The 17,310-nt window shown below is 43.2% G+C and overlaps 1 protein-coding gene across 1 annotated transcript in view; it reads right to left on the bottom strand.

Annotated features, from left to right (window-relative positions):
• The window catches only part of LOC149442151 (oxidation resistance protein 1-like), a gene marked incomplete at its 3' end in the record, with an annotated part of 64,221 nt that overhangs the window by 12,040 nt on the left and 34,871 nt on the right, over positions 1-17,310 (bottom strand). The window contains exons 3-4 of the mRNA XM_089656466.1: positions 6,944-7,051; positions 1,839-1,952 (exon numbers count right to left, since the gene is read on the bottom strand). Coding sequence (XP_089512592.1) covers positions 1,839-1,952; positions 6,944-7,051 — 222 coding nt within the window. The remainder of the gene's footprint in view (positions 1-1,838; positions 1,953-6,943; positions 7,052-17,310) is intronic.

The following is a 17,310-nucleotide window of genomic DNA, read 5'->3' as shown; positions in this document are numbered from 1 at the left end:
CTGAATAATTAAAACAGATATTTATTAGTTACGAAGTAAAGACAGAAAAGTAACCATGTACAAAAAAAAAAAAAAAAATACACAATTAAACAATCACACATAAACACAGAACAAACAAAGATCAGTTGATGGTGAATTAAAAAAAAAAAAAATTAAAAAAGAAATTAAAAAAGAAAGGAGTGGCATTCAGCATAATTTAAAACACGTACGTCGAAGCATAATTAAAAAAATCCATTTATTACAGCTCTGGAATACATGCACATTCCCCTATATTTTTATCCCTTTTAACACTGCAAGAAAAAAAATAAATAAAAATAACTGTTGATATGCCAAAAATACCATAGCATGCTGCTAACTGCTGCTGGTGCCAGCCCTGCCAACTTAATTTCTGATGGGTCACAAAGAACACACACCTCTCTTCAGCTCCATAACCCCTTCAGGTAACTTTGTGAGAATTCAGAAAGTTATCGGATCACAGGATTTCTGGAAGGACTAAGCAAGGCCATACCACGGGTTGAAGGAAAGAAAACTGCTTGATTCCTAGAATCCTTCCCATAGCACTGCTGTGTTCTGTCAGCCGGGAGCCTTCCCCACCGGCAGAGTACAATGATCACTGCTGGCAGAGATCACACCAAAAAACCAGAGAGGCTGGTTGTAGTAAAGTCGATTGATAGATTACTACAGCACACCCACCCTGCCCATAGATGGATTGAAATTTTGCTCCATCCGTGGCCAGCTTAACAGGTATTTTATGTAGCTGTCGAACAGATATATCAATACCCTTTTAATGGTATATTTAGCAGAATAAAGGGGAACGAACAGAAGATGATTGTAAGGCTGGCTATATATTTCAGAACAAAAAATATGTATGAAAATTCTGTGTATGCATCGGCTTGATGAATGTCATCCAAACGTAGTTCAACATTTTGTTTACTTTAAACATTTTGAAACAAATGAACTTTACTGAACGAAAAGCACATTCATTGTTAGAATCTTGTTTGTTCAAGAAAAAAATTTCTTATCCTGCTCCTTTGAATTTTTTCTGTGGTCAAAAATGGATATTGATTTGACCACACGAATGGTTAGAAAAAAAGCCCTTAAAGCCAGCCATAGATGGATCGAATCCTGGCTGATTCAGCAGGAACTGGGAGAAATCTGATCCATCTATGGGCATCCTGGTTGCACTGAAGTTCGTCCATCGAACAAATTCAGTACAACCAGGCTGTTGGATTTTTTATGCAATCACTGCTGGTGGCTATAGCCACCAGCAGTGATCATTGTGTTGTGCTGGCAGGGAAGGCTCCTCACCGGTAGAACACAATAGCACTTCAGGAGGGAAGCTGCTTGAGGCCTTACAGGTATAGATTATGCAATATGTTCAATGCACATGTAACCTTATGGGAAGATTATTAGTAAAATCAATAATCTGGTGACAGGATCTCTAACAACTGCTTGGATAACATATCAGACTCAGATGTGTATTGTGAAAAGCAGACGTAAAGCACAAGCATTGTGTAGCAGTGAGCTTGCAGGTCTAAAGAGCCAATATGGCTTCCCCATTTATATATAAAACTACAAAGTATATTCCAAAAAAATATGGAGGGAAAAAAACTGCATCAAGATGATCTTTTTTACATGTAAAAAAAGAGTGACTACACAATCTTATTAAGCCTTACATTGAGATGGTGATGGCAGTAAGGGTACGTAACATCACATATGCACGCAGGCAATATAAAACATATACAGTAAACTCAAACCACACAAGCTTGTATAGCCTCTCATCCTACATATAAATAGAAACACCTGGAGGCCACAATATAGAAATATACAATACTTACAATTGTTTTCTCAAACTCCACTTCTGATGAGGTTGGAGATAGAGGACTTATGGGACTGAGGGACGGGGAGCTCTCCACACTGGAAATGTAGTCTGGGTCAGGGACATACAGCAGCTTAAAACAAGAATAGAAATCAATATATGCCATCACTTGCTGAAACCTAAAACATTCCAAAGGGACATAGAAGGTCTCTAAACTTACAATAGGGAAGCAGAGCAATGAAATGTTTTATTTTAAAATATAGCTTAATACTGAATGTCCCATCGATCAAGAACCTGACATGTTTACAAAGGTGCCATTGATGTGGCTTCCAATATATACCAAATAAACTATCTAAACTAAATAGAAATAGAAGCAGTTTAAATATGGTTGTGGTTGGACCCAGTGTTGGGGAACATTTCCATTGTCCAACCCATGACCAACTGTAGCAGAGGGCCTGGGTGTAGCGAATCTAGTATTACACAGTTTGAAGGAATTGGTGTTAGTAGCTGAAGTTATTACAATACACATGCTAAACTTCAAATAGAATAGTCTAAGATGACTAGTCAAAAGAGGACTATCCTGATTCAGTGGCTTTCAGCCAATAATATATTCCCATTAAAAGAATAATGTTCCACTGAAAGTATCAGCTTCCTCTCCAGCCACCCGGCTCCCCATGGTCGTGAACTGCTTCCATACCTCAATGCTCAGGAGAAAGGGAGAAAAGCTGCTCACTGTAAAAGCCAAGGTTACATTTATTGAAGGAAATCATTGCAGAGACAGGTCCACCGGGTGCACCCAACTCCAACGAGTTTCATTCCTAACTGAAGCTTAACCTTGGCTTCTATGGTGATCAGCATTTCTTCATTTTTTCTGAGGACTGAGTATTGAATGTATTGCCATGATGGCCATCAAGACAGCTGCCAGTTGTATGTACCCTCAAAATGTGTGTACTTTTATTTCAAACAGTTGTTATATTTCTGAAAATATTGGAAACGGTCAGTTATATTATAGTGCTCCCTTACCAGAGGAAAACTTCCACATACAGAGGGACACATTACAGTCTCATTACCCCCCACAATCTAGCACTCAAAGCCTAACATGGGGGCTCATGGAAGGGTCCATAGTTACAAAGTTAGTTTGGCTCAAAAAAAAGACAAAAAAGTTAATCCAGTTCAACCCCAAAAAAAAAAAAAAAAAAATTATAATCCTACACCCACAATTGATCCAGAGGAAGGCAAAAAAAAAAAACCCCATAAAGCACAATCCAATTTGCTCCTGCCAGGGAAAAAATGTCTTTCTGATCCCCTGAGAGGCAAATCGGATATTCCCTGGATCAACTTTACCTATAAATGATAGTATTCAGTTATATTATATGTATCTAGGAAAGAATCCAGGCCTTTTTGTAAAGCAATCCACTGAGCTGGCCAGAACCAACACTTGAGGGAGTCTATTCCACATTTTCACAGCTCTTACTGTGAAATTAAATCTCTTTCCCCCAGACGTAGTGAGAACCCCCTTGTCCTCCACGATGACCTCAGGGTGAATAACTCTACACCGAGTTCACTATATGAACCACTGATGTATTTATACATGTTGATCATATCCCCCCTTAATCTCCTCTTCTCAAGAGAGAATAAATTCAGTTCCTCCAATCTTTCCTCATAGCTGAGCTCCTCCATGCCTCTTATCAGTTTGGTTGCCCTTCTCTGTACTTTCTCCAGCTCCCCAATGAACTGCATATTCCAGATGAGGTGTTACTAATGATTTGTACCGGGGTAATATGATATCTCTCTCTCTGGAGTCTATACCTCTTAATACAAGAGAGGATTTTCCTTGCTTTAGAAACTGCAGCTTGGCATTGCATGTCATTATTAAGCTTGTGATCTACCAGAACTCCCAGATCTTTCTCCACCATTGATTCCCCCAGTTGGGTCCATATAGCCCTGTGTAAGCTCTAATCCTGTACTGGGATGGAACCTGAAGATCAACTTCACAGGATGCTCATTATAAGTGAACTGTACAATAGGTGAGTATGAGGCAAGCACTGTATTAACTCCTTACCCTCACTACTAAAAGCAAATCTATTACTTTGCCCTCGAATGGTGAAAATAAGGACTTGCATTACAGAGAAACTAGACCAATTTTTGGTCCATGGCATTATTAAGCTTTTAAAAGTTATGTATTATTTTCATAACCTGCATACCATTCTTTATTTTACAAGTGAAACCTTTAGCTACAGCGTGCATCTATGACAATGATTTCACAGTGAATGCTTTTTGAAGCCCAACTCAGCATGCACACTCAGTCTACCTAAAAAGCTGTATGAGACATATCCACAGGGTAGGAAGGGAAATGGAAGGGGGTACCTCCTCTGACTCATTCATCTGAATATAATCCGAGTTCCTGCTATTTTTTCACAAGGTATTGACAGCATAGCCGTAAAATAGGCCTGTCACAGTTAAGAAGCCTACAGCTCTTGCTGCCTTGTGAATGTGATATATTCATGTATAATTCAGAATTAACTTGATTGTAAAAAATGTGTATTTTCCAAATGCTACTTTTTAGTTCTGAACAAAGAAAATATTTGCAAATCACACATGTTTAAAAAGCAAAAAGGTATGCCTTGAGGAACATATACTACTGGATGAGAGCCTATGCGCTAAATCAGGGGTGTCCAACCTCTTGGGGCCACATTGGAAGAAGACGAATTGTGTTGGGCCTCACATAACATACACAAACAAGAAGGATAGCTGATGAGCAGAAAAAGTTGGGCAGACCGCAAGTTAATCATCACTGGTATAGATAATGTACCTAAAACTTTTTCGAACAGCAGTAACCAGGAAATTGCATGGTGCTCTTACAGAAGGCAATTTCCCATTGGTTCCCACACCTGAAAATGAGCTTCATTTTTAGATGCATGGGGGAGAGAGAGAGAGACAGTGGCGGGAGGTGGAATGGTCAGTGTCAGGCAGCAATAATATATATATATATATATATATATATATATATATATATATATATATATATATACACAGTCAGGTCCATAAATATTGGGACATCGACACAATTCTAACATGTTTGGCTCTATACACCACCACGATGGATTTGAAATGAAACAAACAAGATGTGCTTTAACTTCAGACTGTCAGCTTTAATTTGAGGGTATTTACATCCAAATCAGGTGAACAGTGTAGGAATTACAACAGTTTGCATATGTGCCTCCCATTTGTTAAGGGACCAAAAGTAATGGGACAATTGGCTTCTCAGCTGTTCCATGGCCAGGTGTGTGTTATTCCCTCATTATCCCAATTATAATGAGCAGATAAAAGGTCCAGAGTTCATTTCAAGTGTGCTATTTGCATTTGGAATCTGTTGCTGTCAACTCTCAAGATGAGATCCAAAGAGCTGTCACTATCAGTGAAGCAAGCCATCATTAGGCTGGAAAAACAAAACAAACCCATCAGAGAGATAGCAAAAACATTAGGCGTGGCCAAAACAACTGTTTGGAACATTCTTAAAAAGAAGGAATGCACTGGTGAGCTCAGCAACACCAAAAGACCCGGAAGACCACAGAAAACAACTGTGGTGGATGACCGAAGAATTCTTTCCCTGGTGAAGAAAACACCCTTCACAACAGTTGGCCAGATCAAGAACACTCTCCAGGAGGTAGGTGTATGTGTGTCAAAGTCAACAATCAAGAGAAGACTTCACCAGAGTGAATACAGAGGGTTCACCACAAGATGTAAACCATTGGTGAGCCTCAAAAACAGGAAGGCCAGATTAGAGTTTGCTAAACAACATCTAAAAAAGCCTTCACAGTTCTGGAACAACATCCTATGGACAGATGAGACCAAGATCAACTTGTACCAGAGTGATGGGAAGAGAAAAGTATGGAGAAGGAAAGGAACTGCTCATGATCCTAAGCATACCACCTCATCAGTGAAGCATGGTGGTGGTAGTGTCATGGCGTGGGCATGTATGGCTGTCAATGGAACTGGTTCTCTTGTGTTTATTGATGATGTGACTGCTGACAAAAGCAGCAGGATGAATCCTGAAGTGTTTCGGGCAATATTATCTGCTCATATTCAGCCAAATGCTTCAGAACTCATTGGACGCCGCTTCTCAGTGCAGATGGACAATGACCCAAGCATACTGCAAAAGCAACCAAAGAGTTTTTTAAGGGAAAGAAGTAGAATGTTATGCAATGGCCAAGTCAATCACCTGACCTGAATCCGATTGAGCATGCATTTCACTTGCTGAATACAAAACTGAAGGGAAAATGCTCCAAGAACAAGCAGGAACTGAAGACAGTTGCAGTAGAGGCCTGGCAGAGCATCACCAGGGATGAAACCCAGCGTCTGGTGATGTCTATGCGTTCCAGACTTCAGGCTGTAATTGACTGCAAAGGATTTGCAACCAAGAATTAAAAAGTGAAAGTTTGATTTATGATTATTATTCTGTCCCATTACTTTTGGTCCCTTAACAAGTGGGAGGCACATATGCAAACTGTTGTAATTCCTACAGCGTTCAGCTGATTTGGATGTAAATACCCTCAAATTAAAGCTGACAGTCTGCAATTAAAGCACATCTTGTTTGTTTAATTTCAAATCCATTGTGGTGGTGTATAGAGCCAAAAATGTTAGAATTGTGTCCATGTCCCAATATTTATGGACCTGACTGTAGATATATATATATATATAATCCATCCATCTCCAGACAACGGCGGTAATGGACATTTTAGTCCCCGGTCACACCAGTGCCATGTGATTTTATTTCAAAACTCATGACAAGTCGCACCCTTTTGTTTGCAATGGAAATGGTCATATCGGTGTGATTCCAACTCTGTTGGAGTTGCACTGATTTTGAAAGTACTTCATGCACTACTTTTTGCAAGTTCAGGTGCATAGACAATCCAAGTCGCACCTGAAGTCGCACTGACATCCGACTCTGAAACTGTGTGATTTCAAGTGAAGTCGCGTGATTTCAAAGTCGGAATTGGTGTGACCGAAGACTTTCTGGCGGATGACAACACTACCCAGGCAGCATGCTGAACTCTTCCGGGCCGTGGGTTGAACACCCCTGCACTACATAAAATACAATCAAATAATATACAGAAAGCATACTTGTCCAGGTACGACAGCTCTGGAGAAAAGCTTGTTCAGCTGAACCAGCTCATTTGGTGTTGTGTCAAACTTCAGGGCAATGCTGTTCAACGAATCCCTGGATTCCACCTGTAGAACAGAAGAAACTTCAATTAAAACAGAAAAAGTTTTGAAATTCGATTTCCAGGAGGAAGACTCATTAAAGGGAACTAACAGCTTTTTTTTCCCTCTTCTACTTAGTCCTCATGCACACTGGATGTTTTTACAACTGTTGTTTTTGGTGTTTTTTTCTACAGACAGTAAACTCCCCAGCATGTTATCCTACGTGTCCATGCACAGATTGTAATCAGCATTTTTTGGCGGGGGCATTTTTTGGCTGGAAAAACACCCAGAACTAGTGGGTTTCTGGAGGAGCTGTAACGTGGCAAACAAACATTTTTGTACTTTTTTTGAGCAGAAAAAAAAAATTTTTGTTTTAATGGAATGGAATGTCATGATGTGACATTCCATTAATCTCTATGTAGGGCATAGAAATGAATGGAATGTCACTTTGTTTGCTAAAAAAAAAAACGCTAAACACACAAAAAAAAGTGGCAAAACGTCACTAAACGCTAATGCAAAAACGCTGAAAAACTCATGTTTTTAATGTGACTTTCCACAGCTAACGTTACCAGTGTTATTAAAACGCCCCCTGTGCATGGAGCCTAGTACTTACCTTTGCTTCACTCCCCTATCACTCTGTTCACCTGCTGGAGCTCTTTGGAATAACTGGTGCTTCTGAGTATAGGGGAGCATGTAGCCCTATCAACCTCTTCCAATGATGCAGTGCTCATTGCCTTAGAGGCCCATTGTCAGACCCAAGTACTGACAAGTGAGGGTAAGTTGATAAGCCCATCGAAGCTCTGACAGACATTGAAAAGGACTATTAACCAAGGGCAGGTTCACACAATATCAGAGAGCAGTGTTTTTCTTTCTCTGCTAAGACACAGAAAACCATGCTGCACTTTTCCGCTCCACACTCCACCCCACCACAACGGTCTGTATGTCCCTGCATTTCTATGCATGGCAGGTGCCGTACATAGAATGAATGGAATGTCACATCATGACACTCCATTCCATGTACAAATGAAAGGCACTGCTTCCCAGCTGTGATCACTACCCGCAGACAAACCTTGTTGTTGTTTTTTGTATTATTTGGGTAGATTGTTACTATAGATAGAACAATCTTTCAGGTTTTATTTCTGCCCATGTCCCTGTTAAGGAGATTTCAGTGTAAGAAAAGCAAATAAGAGGAGAATGTGTTCCAATGGGGACACTTGTTCCTGTGACCTCTGTCCAATATATCATCTCACTTACTGTTGAGTCTACAGAACAGGATCTGAAGGGAATTCCCCATAATTTGACACAGATGGTATCCCCCCCCAAAAAAAACAACTGACAACATATCTAACCCTCCACTACGGTATCCAAAATGTAATATAAAGATTTGCTTTAGATCAGGGGTGTCAAACTGGTGGCCCTCCAGCTATTGCGGAACTACACGTCCCATCATGACTCTGCCTTTGGATGGCATGCTTGTAACTGTCAACCCTGCAATGCCTCATGGGACTTGTAGTTCCACAACAGCTGGAGGGCCGCCAGTTTGACACCACTGCATTCTTTAAAGCAGTAGTAAACACCTCGATGACTTGTACCTACCTACCGGTAAGCTTACCTGTAGGTACAAGGAATACCTCCTAAACGTGCACGGTTTAGGTGATATTCACTATTTCTGCAGCCGGCGACGTCACCGACACAGTCCAGTGCGCTTAATAGATGGCATACTAAGTGTGCCGTCCATTCAGATTGCTGTGCCACAGTCGTGGCTCCTGTGTGCATGGGAGTGACATCATGGCTCAGCCAAATGGCCAGAACCTGCGAACATGGTAGGAAAACCTAATGAAGATGGAAGCCCTATCAGAGATGACAGAGAGCCTTTGGAGGGCTTCGTTCTCTCCCTCCTCAAAGGCTCAGAGACAGAAGGAGGAGCTATTGGCTCCTTCTGCTGTCAATCACAGCCAGTGAAGAGAGAACAGAGCACCAAGCCATGCTCTGTGTCAACGGATACATAGAGCGCAGCTTGGGAACGAGCCCACATAAGTGTCCCCATAGCATGTGGTTTTCTATGGAGGCACTCAGCATGAAGGAGGAGCCAGGCGCACCATCTGGAGATGAAATGAGGGGGGGGTGATCAGCACAAGCACTGCTAAAAGTCCTGGGTAATCCTGGTATGGGGTAATGGTGGTAGTTATGGCTGTATGAGGAAGATGAGCTTGGGGTAGGGGGATCCGTGTAGCACTAAGGGAAAGGCTTCCAAATAGACTGTAGCAGACTCTGCAGGATGAGAGAAGGAGAGAAGCGCCTCTAAGTGCAGTATATCACTTTATTCAGGTGTAAAGGTAGGAACACTCACATAGATAAGGTAAGTATTGCATCAGCTTGACAAAGGAGCGCACTTCCGCCTTTCCCGGCCAGCGCATGCTCCGAAACGCGTCGCAGTGCACCTTGGTTATCTGACGTCATCACGGCCACGCCGCAGCTGCATTCCAAACGGCTCCGAGGGAGGACGTGCACCCCGGCTGGCCTCACAGCTGTTCCCCTCCAGCCACCACGCTGACTTCTCCATACCCCACACAGATGACAGCTCTTCACCCTGGATACCCACCTTACTGATGGTTACACCAACCACGGTTTTATGCTAATACTTACCTTATTTATGTGAGTGTTCCTACATTTATACCTGAATAAAGTGATATACTGCACTTAGAGGCACTTCTCTCCTTGCACCATCTGGACCATTGCACAGAGCAGGAAAGTATAACATGTTTGGTATTTAAAAAAAAAAAAAAGTAGGTTTACAAATCACTATAAATGTCCAAAGTCTGGGTGCTGGTGCACTTTCAAGTAAAAACTGGATAACTCTGACTTCAGCACTCATGCAATGTTTACTGGACAGCAATGGCAGTACACTGAGTGAAGTGCTTTCTGGAGTCCTTTAATATGCAAAGAGCAATGTTCACAGCACAAGGCCAAAAAAACATTCATCAGAAAGTAAACCGACATACAGTATCTGCAGCAGAAGGCTTTTTGTTGTACCAACAATACAAGCCCAATGAGATACGCCCAAGCAGTAAAACATGAAATAAGAGGAAGAATATTTCAGAACTGACTGGTGTAGCAGAAACTGTCCTTATAGAAGGTGTGATATCCAAAACAGCAGAGTTATACTGCTATATAATCACAGGAGTAATGGTGTTTTATCCAAGGAGTCTGCTTCTACTCAGCAATGAACTGGAAAAGTCCTGACCTTAGAAGGCCATGAGGAATGGAAGGAGTCACCTTGCTTCATCGATTACCTGCTTTACTTTAAAGTGAATGTCTAGACAATTTTTTTTTCTTGCTGCTGTTGAAGGTTTGTCCCTTATTTCCCGTTTGGTGGAAGGTTGCCACTGGGACAGGAGATGAGGGGAGAGGAAAGCCATAAAAATTCATCCTTTATCACTCTGTAAAAACACTTTAAAGTGTTTGCATAGAACAAACACCAAGTTTTATATATAGAATAGAACAGGGTTAAAACCCTTATCTTTTTGTCTTTGTCAGATTTCCTTCCACTTTCCTCTTCAGAGAGTGTTATTATTCCCATCTTAGACAGTTGTCACCAGTTATCCCCACTGGAAGATTTCCCATCACCTCTTGCTCTCATGACAACTCTAAAACATAAAAAAAAAAAAACCCCACACAAATCAATCATACTCACCTAGGTGGATGCAGAATCAATCTGATGCTACATCTGCCCCCCTTGTTGTCTCGAAGACCATTAGCTAAGAGATCACACTGATCTCTTAGTTCTGGGTATTCATTGAGCAGAGAGCGGTGACTGTTAGTCACCGGCTCTCTGCTCTACCCTTCAGAGCTCAATGGAGTGCAGGTCTGTGCAGGGGGTGAAAGCAGCTGGCTCAAGTTCTCAGTTAGGTACCGAGAGGCTGAGCCAGCTGCCAGTCAGGCATCTAGGTGGATCCTGACATTAAAGTCGGGATCCCTTCAAAATCTGGGCCTGTTATGTCAGTTGTTAAGTCAGTTGACAGCAAACTTTAGCTTGGTGTTGGCTGAATATGGGTCACAGGAGTGCAGAACGAAGTGCACTCCTGTGACCCACAGGAGAAGTAGGTCAAAGAGAGCTTTGACCCTACTTCTCCTTTAAATTCATTTATACTCCAAACTCAAGCGATATAAAATGTGGACCAGTCTAAATACTTTTCAACGAACAATGAAAACTTTAAGATAGAAACTAAAAAGCAAACATGTAAATTTTGATACAGGAGACATCTGGGAGTGTTTTAATATCCCCTTGTGAAAGAAACACTGCTTTGAGAAGGCAGAGTTGAAATCGGGGAATTCTCACAGATTCACTCTTTCTCAGGTTTGTAATCCTTCTGGATTAAGTTGATTCCATTAAGGGCACAGGAAAAATATCAATTTAGCCCTAACATTACTAAAGTTGGCCATACACATGGTAACGGTTAGGTAATTTATATCCCTTTTATTCGACCAGGAACTAAACATACGATCAAAAGTGGAGGCTTGGCCTTGCACGAACAGGCATCAGCAGCTTATATACCAAGATACGCAGTGTTGTGCACTCTTGGTGGCCCTAGAATGAGGCAAAGTCCTGCCAGTGCTGGCTGCTGCTCTGTACTAGTAAGGGAGCTGGGGCCTGGAGTGCATCAGTTTGCTAGGACTGTTAGGCTGCATTCACACTTGAGTGTTTTGTAGCTTGAAGTTCCAAAAACATTCAAACTTAAAAAATCAACTGTACTCAATTGTGCCTATTCGCGCGATCAAGTGTGAACAAGCACCATAGAGAACAATTGATTTTTTTAGGTTGGAGGCTTTTTTTGGAGCTTCAAGCTACAATACACTCATGTGTGAATGCACCCTTAGGTTCCCAGGGCAGCCAGAGCTGCCTAAAAAGGACCCCACATCTCCACCTCCACTTCTGGAACTGTGGAAATGAAAGGCAGCGCACATCTACTAAGCCGCAACCCCCATCTGCTGAAACAGCTATTGTCTAGCTTTCAAAAGGAAGCAGGAAATCAGAGTCCACCAGCAGAAGGCTGTGGCCTTCTAGTAGAGAACCACAGCTCTAACCTATACTGGGGATTAGCAACTTTTCCCACATAAGGGGGTAGATTTACTAAAACTGTTGCACTCAGCATCTGGTGCAGCTGTGCATGGTAGCCAATCAGCTTCTAACTTCAGCTTGTTCAATTAAGTTTTGACAAAAAAAAAAAAAAACTAGTTGAACCAGATTTTTCACTCTCAAGTTTTAGTAAATAACCCTCTATGTGTTAAGTATTAATCAACCCCATGTGCTAGTGAACAGCAGAAACTGCAGACTTAGGATCAGCCCCAATTCCTGCACTTCCAGACGTAGGATCAGCCCAATTCCTGCACCTTCAGACCTACGCTCGGCCTCAATTCCTGCACCTTCAGACCTACGCTCGGCCTCAATTCCTGCACCTTCAGACCTACGCTCGGCCTCAATTCCTGCACCTTCAGACCTACGCTCGGCCTCAATTCCTGCACCTTCAGACCTACGCTCGGCCTCAATTCCTGCACCTTCAGACCTACGCTCGGCCTCAATTCCTGCACCTTCAGACCTACGCTCGGCCTCAATTCCTGCACCTTCAGACCTACGCTCGGCCTCAATTCCTGCACCTTCAGACCTACGCTCGGCCTCAATTCCTGCACCTTCAGACCTACGCTCGGCCTCAATTCCTGCACCTTCAGACCTACGCTCGGCCTCAATTCCTGCACCTTCAGACCTACGCTCGGCCTCAATTCCTGCACCTTCAGACCTACGCTCGGCCTCAATTCCTGCACCTTCAGACCTACGCTCGGCCTCAATTCCTGCACCTTCAGACCTACGCTCGGCCTCAATTCCTGCACCTTCAGACCTACGCTCGGCCTCAATTCCTGCACCTTCAGACCTACGCTCGGCCTCAATTCCTGCACCTTCAGACCTACGCTCGGCCTCAATTCCTGCACCTTCAGACCTACGATCGGCATCAATTCCTGTACCTTCAGACCTACAATCGGCCTCAATTCCTGCACCTTCAAACCTACAATCGGCATCAATTCCTGCACCTTCAGACCTACGATCGGCCTCAATTCCTGTACCTTCAGACCTACGATCGGCCTCAGTTCCTGCACCTTCAGACCTACGATCGGCCTCAATTCCTGTATCTTCATACCTATGATCGGCCTCAATTCCTGTACCTTCAGACATACGATCGGCCTCAATTCCTTCACCTTGAAACCTACAATCGGCCTCAATTCCTTCACCTTCAGACCTACGATCGGCATCAATTGCTGTACCTTCAGACCTACAATCGGCCTCAATTCCTGCACCTTCAAACCTACGATCGGCATCAATTCCTGTACCTTCAGACCTACGATCGGCCTCAGTTCCTGCACCTTCAGACCTACGATCGGCCTCAATTCCTGTACCTTCAGACCTACGTAGGTTTCAAGGTACAGGAATTGATGCCGATTGTAGGTTTCAAGGTGCAGGAATTGAGGCCGTTTGTAGGTCTGAAGGTACAGGAATTGAGGCCGATCGTAGGTCTGAAGGTACAGGAATTGAGGCCGATCGATCGGCCTCAATTCCTGTACCTTCAGACCTACGATCGGCCTCAATTCCTGTACCTTCAGACCTACAAACGGCCTCAATTCCTGCACCTTGAAACCTACAATCGGCATCAATTCCTGCACCTTCAGACCTACGATCGGCCTCAGTTCCTGCACCTTCAGACCTGCGATCGGCCTCAATTCCTGCACCTTCAGACCTAAGATTGGCCTCAGTTCCTGCTCCTTCAGACCTACGATCAGCCTCAATTCCTGTACCTTCAGACCTACGATCGGCTTCAATTCCTGCACCTTCAGATCTACGATTGACCCCAGTTCCTGCACCTTAAGACCTGGATCAGTGCCAGTTCCTGCACCTTAAGACCTGGATCAGTACCAGTTCCTGCACCTTAAGACCTGGATCAGTACCAGTTCCTGCACCTTAAGACCTGGATCAGTACCAGTTCCTGCACCTTAAGACCTGGATCAGTACCAGTTCCTGCACCTTAAGACCTGGATCAGTACCAGTTCCTGCACCTTAAGACCTGGATCAGTACCAGTTCCTGCACCTTAAGACCTGGATCAGTACCAGTTCCTGCACCTTAAGACCTGGATCAGTACCAGTTCCTGCACCTTAAGACCTGGATCAGTACCAGTTCCTGCACCTTAAGACCTGGATCAGTACCAGTTCCTGCACCTTAAGACCTGGATCAGTACCAGTTCCTGCACCTTAAGACCTGGATCAGTACCAGTTCCTGCACCTTCAGATTTATGATCAGCCCCAATTCCTGTACCTTCAGACATACGATCGGCCTCAATTCCTTCACCTTGAAACCTACAATCGGCCTCAGTTCCTGCACCTTCAGACCTGCGATCGGCCTCAATTCCTGCACCTTCAGACCTACGATCGGCCTCAGTTCCTGTACCTTCAGACCTACGATCGGCCTCAATTCCTGTACCTTCAGACCTACGTAGGTCTGAAGGTACAGGAATTGATGCCGATTGTAGGTTTCAAGGTGCAGGAATTGAGGCCGTTTGTAGGTCTGAAGGTACAGGGATTGAGGCCGATCGTAGGTCTGAAGGTACAGGAATTGAGGCCGATCGATCGGCCTCAATTCCTGTACCTTCAGACCTACGATCGGCATCAATTCCTGTACCTTCAGACCTACAAACGGCCTCAATTCCTGCACCTTGAAACCTACAATCGGCATCAATTCCTGCACCTTCAGACCTACGATCGGCCTCAGTTCCTGCACCTTCAGACCTGCGATCGGCCTCAGTTCCTGCACCTTCAGACCTGCGATCGGCCTCAATTCGTGCACCTTCAGACCTACGATCGGCCTCAATTCGTGCACCTTCAGACCTACGATCGGCCTCAATTCCTGTACCTTCAGACCTACGATCGGCTTCAATTCCTGCACCTTCAGATCTACGATCGGCCCCAGTTCCTGCACCTTAAGACCTGGATCAGTACCAGTTCCTGCACCTTAAGACCTGGATCAGTACCAGTTCCTGCACCTTAAGACCTGGATCAGTACCAGTTCCTGCACCTTAAGACCTGGATCAGTACCAGTTCCTGCACCTTAAGACCTGGATCAGTACCAGTTCCTGCACCTTAAGACCTGGATCAGTACCAGTTCCTGCACCTTAAGACCTGGATCAGTACCAGTTCCTGCACCTTAAGACCTGGATCAGTACCAGTTCCTGCACCTTCAGATTTATGATCAGCCCCAATTCCTGTACCTTCAGACATAAGATCAGCCCCAAGTGCTGCACCATGAAAAATGAAGGGTTTTGACATGCCTATCTGCTGTAGCTGGCAGTTCCAGTAAGAGGAGGAAATCAGATTTTAGATTATGGTGGTCAGACTAATGACAAATTCTGGTTGGTTAGTATTAGCTATTGCAAATTCCTTTATTATATAGACCCATTAGCATTCAAAAGAGTAAGCCCAACCGAAACTGAAATTTTGTATATACAGTAAATTGAGTCTACTGAGCTTAAAAGTTAAACTAGAACCAGGTAGCTCCCATGTATAGCTTTGTTTGGGGGTTAGTGTACAATTACATCATGTTTGTATCATTATAATGACAGGTTTAAACTTTCATTGTTTTCTACCTATATAAACTATTTACAACAGTACAGGCAGTGCTTTTGTTGTAAATAGATGCAAAAGATTCTAAAGTGGAACTAAACCATCCTATCTTTTACAGCCAAGGAAGCGGTCATCTTGGCCTCTGTATAATGTGCAGTTGTCATGGTGTTCCACAAGTGATTACTTATGACACCAACCATTTGATAGCTTGACAGTTCGGTTGATGTCACAAGCAACTGTGACAGTTATTCACGACGCAACCAATTTTGAAAACCATTATAATGATGGGTTTAGTTCCACTTTAATAACCTCTTGGGGACTACAGGGAAGATGACCCCAATTATTCTTTAGTCTTTGGTTCTGCTCAACTTGAAGGCTCTTTCCTTTCACCAACTGGGGTGTTCCGCTTCTGCCACTGTAGTCCATGAACGCTTGTATAAAATACATTTGAAGCTTAAAAATGAGGGTGGGATGGACCCAATCATAAAAATTTAAGTAGTTAAGCAAACCTGGAAACTGAATGGAAGAGATCTTATCGCCGGAACTCCAATGAACATGTTTTCTTTTCCCAGGACCTACCAAACCCTGCACTCTGATTGCCCCATCAGACTATGATACAGAAAGGAAGGTGTTATGTGTATTGAACAATAAAAGGCTACATGGCAGGACGTAGTTCACATTAATATGAGCCAGCATACATCAGGAATGACATATAAAACAAGGAACATGGTCACCAATCACATATATTAATCAAACAGCTCATAAACCCTCTACAGACATAAGAGGAATGATTGTGCAAGTGAGCAAACATTAACAGATCAGATATACTGAAAACAATGTTAAAGGTGAATTCATGGCAATTTTTACATAGTTGCAATGTTCCAGCTTGGACCAATGCAACTGCAGTATGTATGTGCCACAGAAGCTAAAAATCACTGTAGCAGCTACCGTGACCTCCTATAGCTTCACAGTCCCATACCAAGCAGTTGACCTGCTGCATTGTGAACACAGGAGGTCACTCATTCCAGCCGGATGCCATTCAGAGAACACTTTGCATTTTCTCAATAAAATGCAGTGTTCTCAGATTGGATGTGGTAGCGACATTATCGCCCTGCTTTTTCACCTCATTCAACCAGAGAATACTTTGCACACATTTAGAAGATGCGAAGTGTTCACTGAATGGTGCCTGTGCCGAGCGAGCAACGTCCTGTGTTCAATATGCCGCAGGGGTGTTTGTCAACACAGGTCAGCAAAGCTAGTGGAGATCACTGTAGTGGCAGTACTTAATATAATGATTTGCAGATTCCACAGACATCCAACAGGTAATTACATTAGTCCAAGCTGGACCAATATAACTACGGAAAAATTACATACCTGGAATTCAGCTTTAATGCTGGATATTTTTGCAAAGTTACATTGCTCTTAGCTTGGACCATTGTACAATAAGTATGTATATTCCATACCTGGCCGATTCCACATATAAGCAGACAATCACTGAAGTAATTGTGGCTCATATAACGATTATTGCCGTTTCCCGGGTCCAATACTGGGCAGCTGCTGCAGAGTAACTACAGGGGTCAGATTTATCATCTTGGTCACCATTTAGAGAATTACCTGAATTTTTTTT

The sequence above is a fragment of the Staurois parvus genome, unplaced genomic scaffold (assembly GCF_062004578.1).
Source record: "Staurois parvus isolate SC_StPar_1 unplaced genomic scaffold, SC_StPar_1.0 ptg000907l, whole genome shotgun sequence".
NCBI classification, from domain to species: Eukaryota; Metazoa; Chordata; class Amphibia; order Anura; family Ranidae; genus Staurois; species Staurois parvus.
The sequence above is the reverse complement of the archived record's forward strand: the minus strand, read 5'-3'. Positions and strand labels throughout refer to the sequence as shown.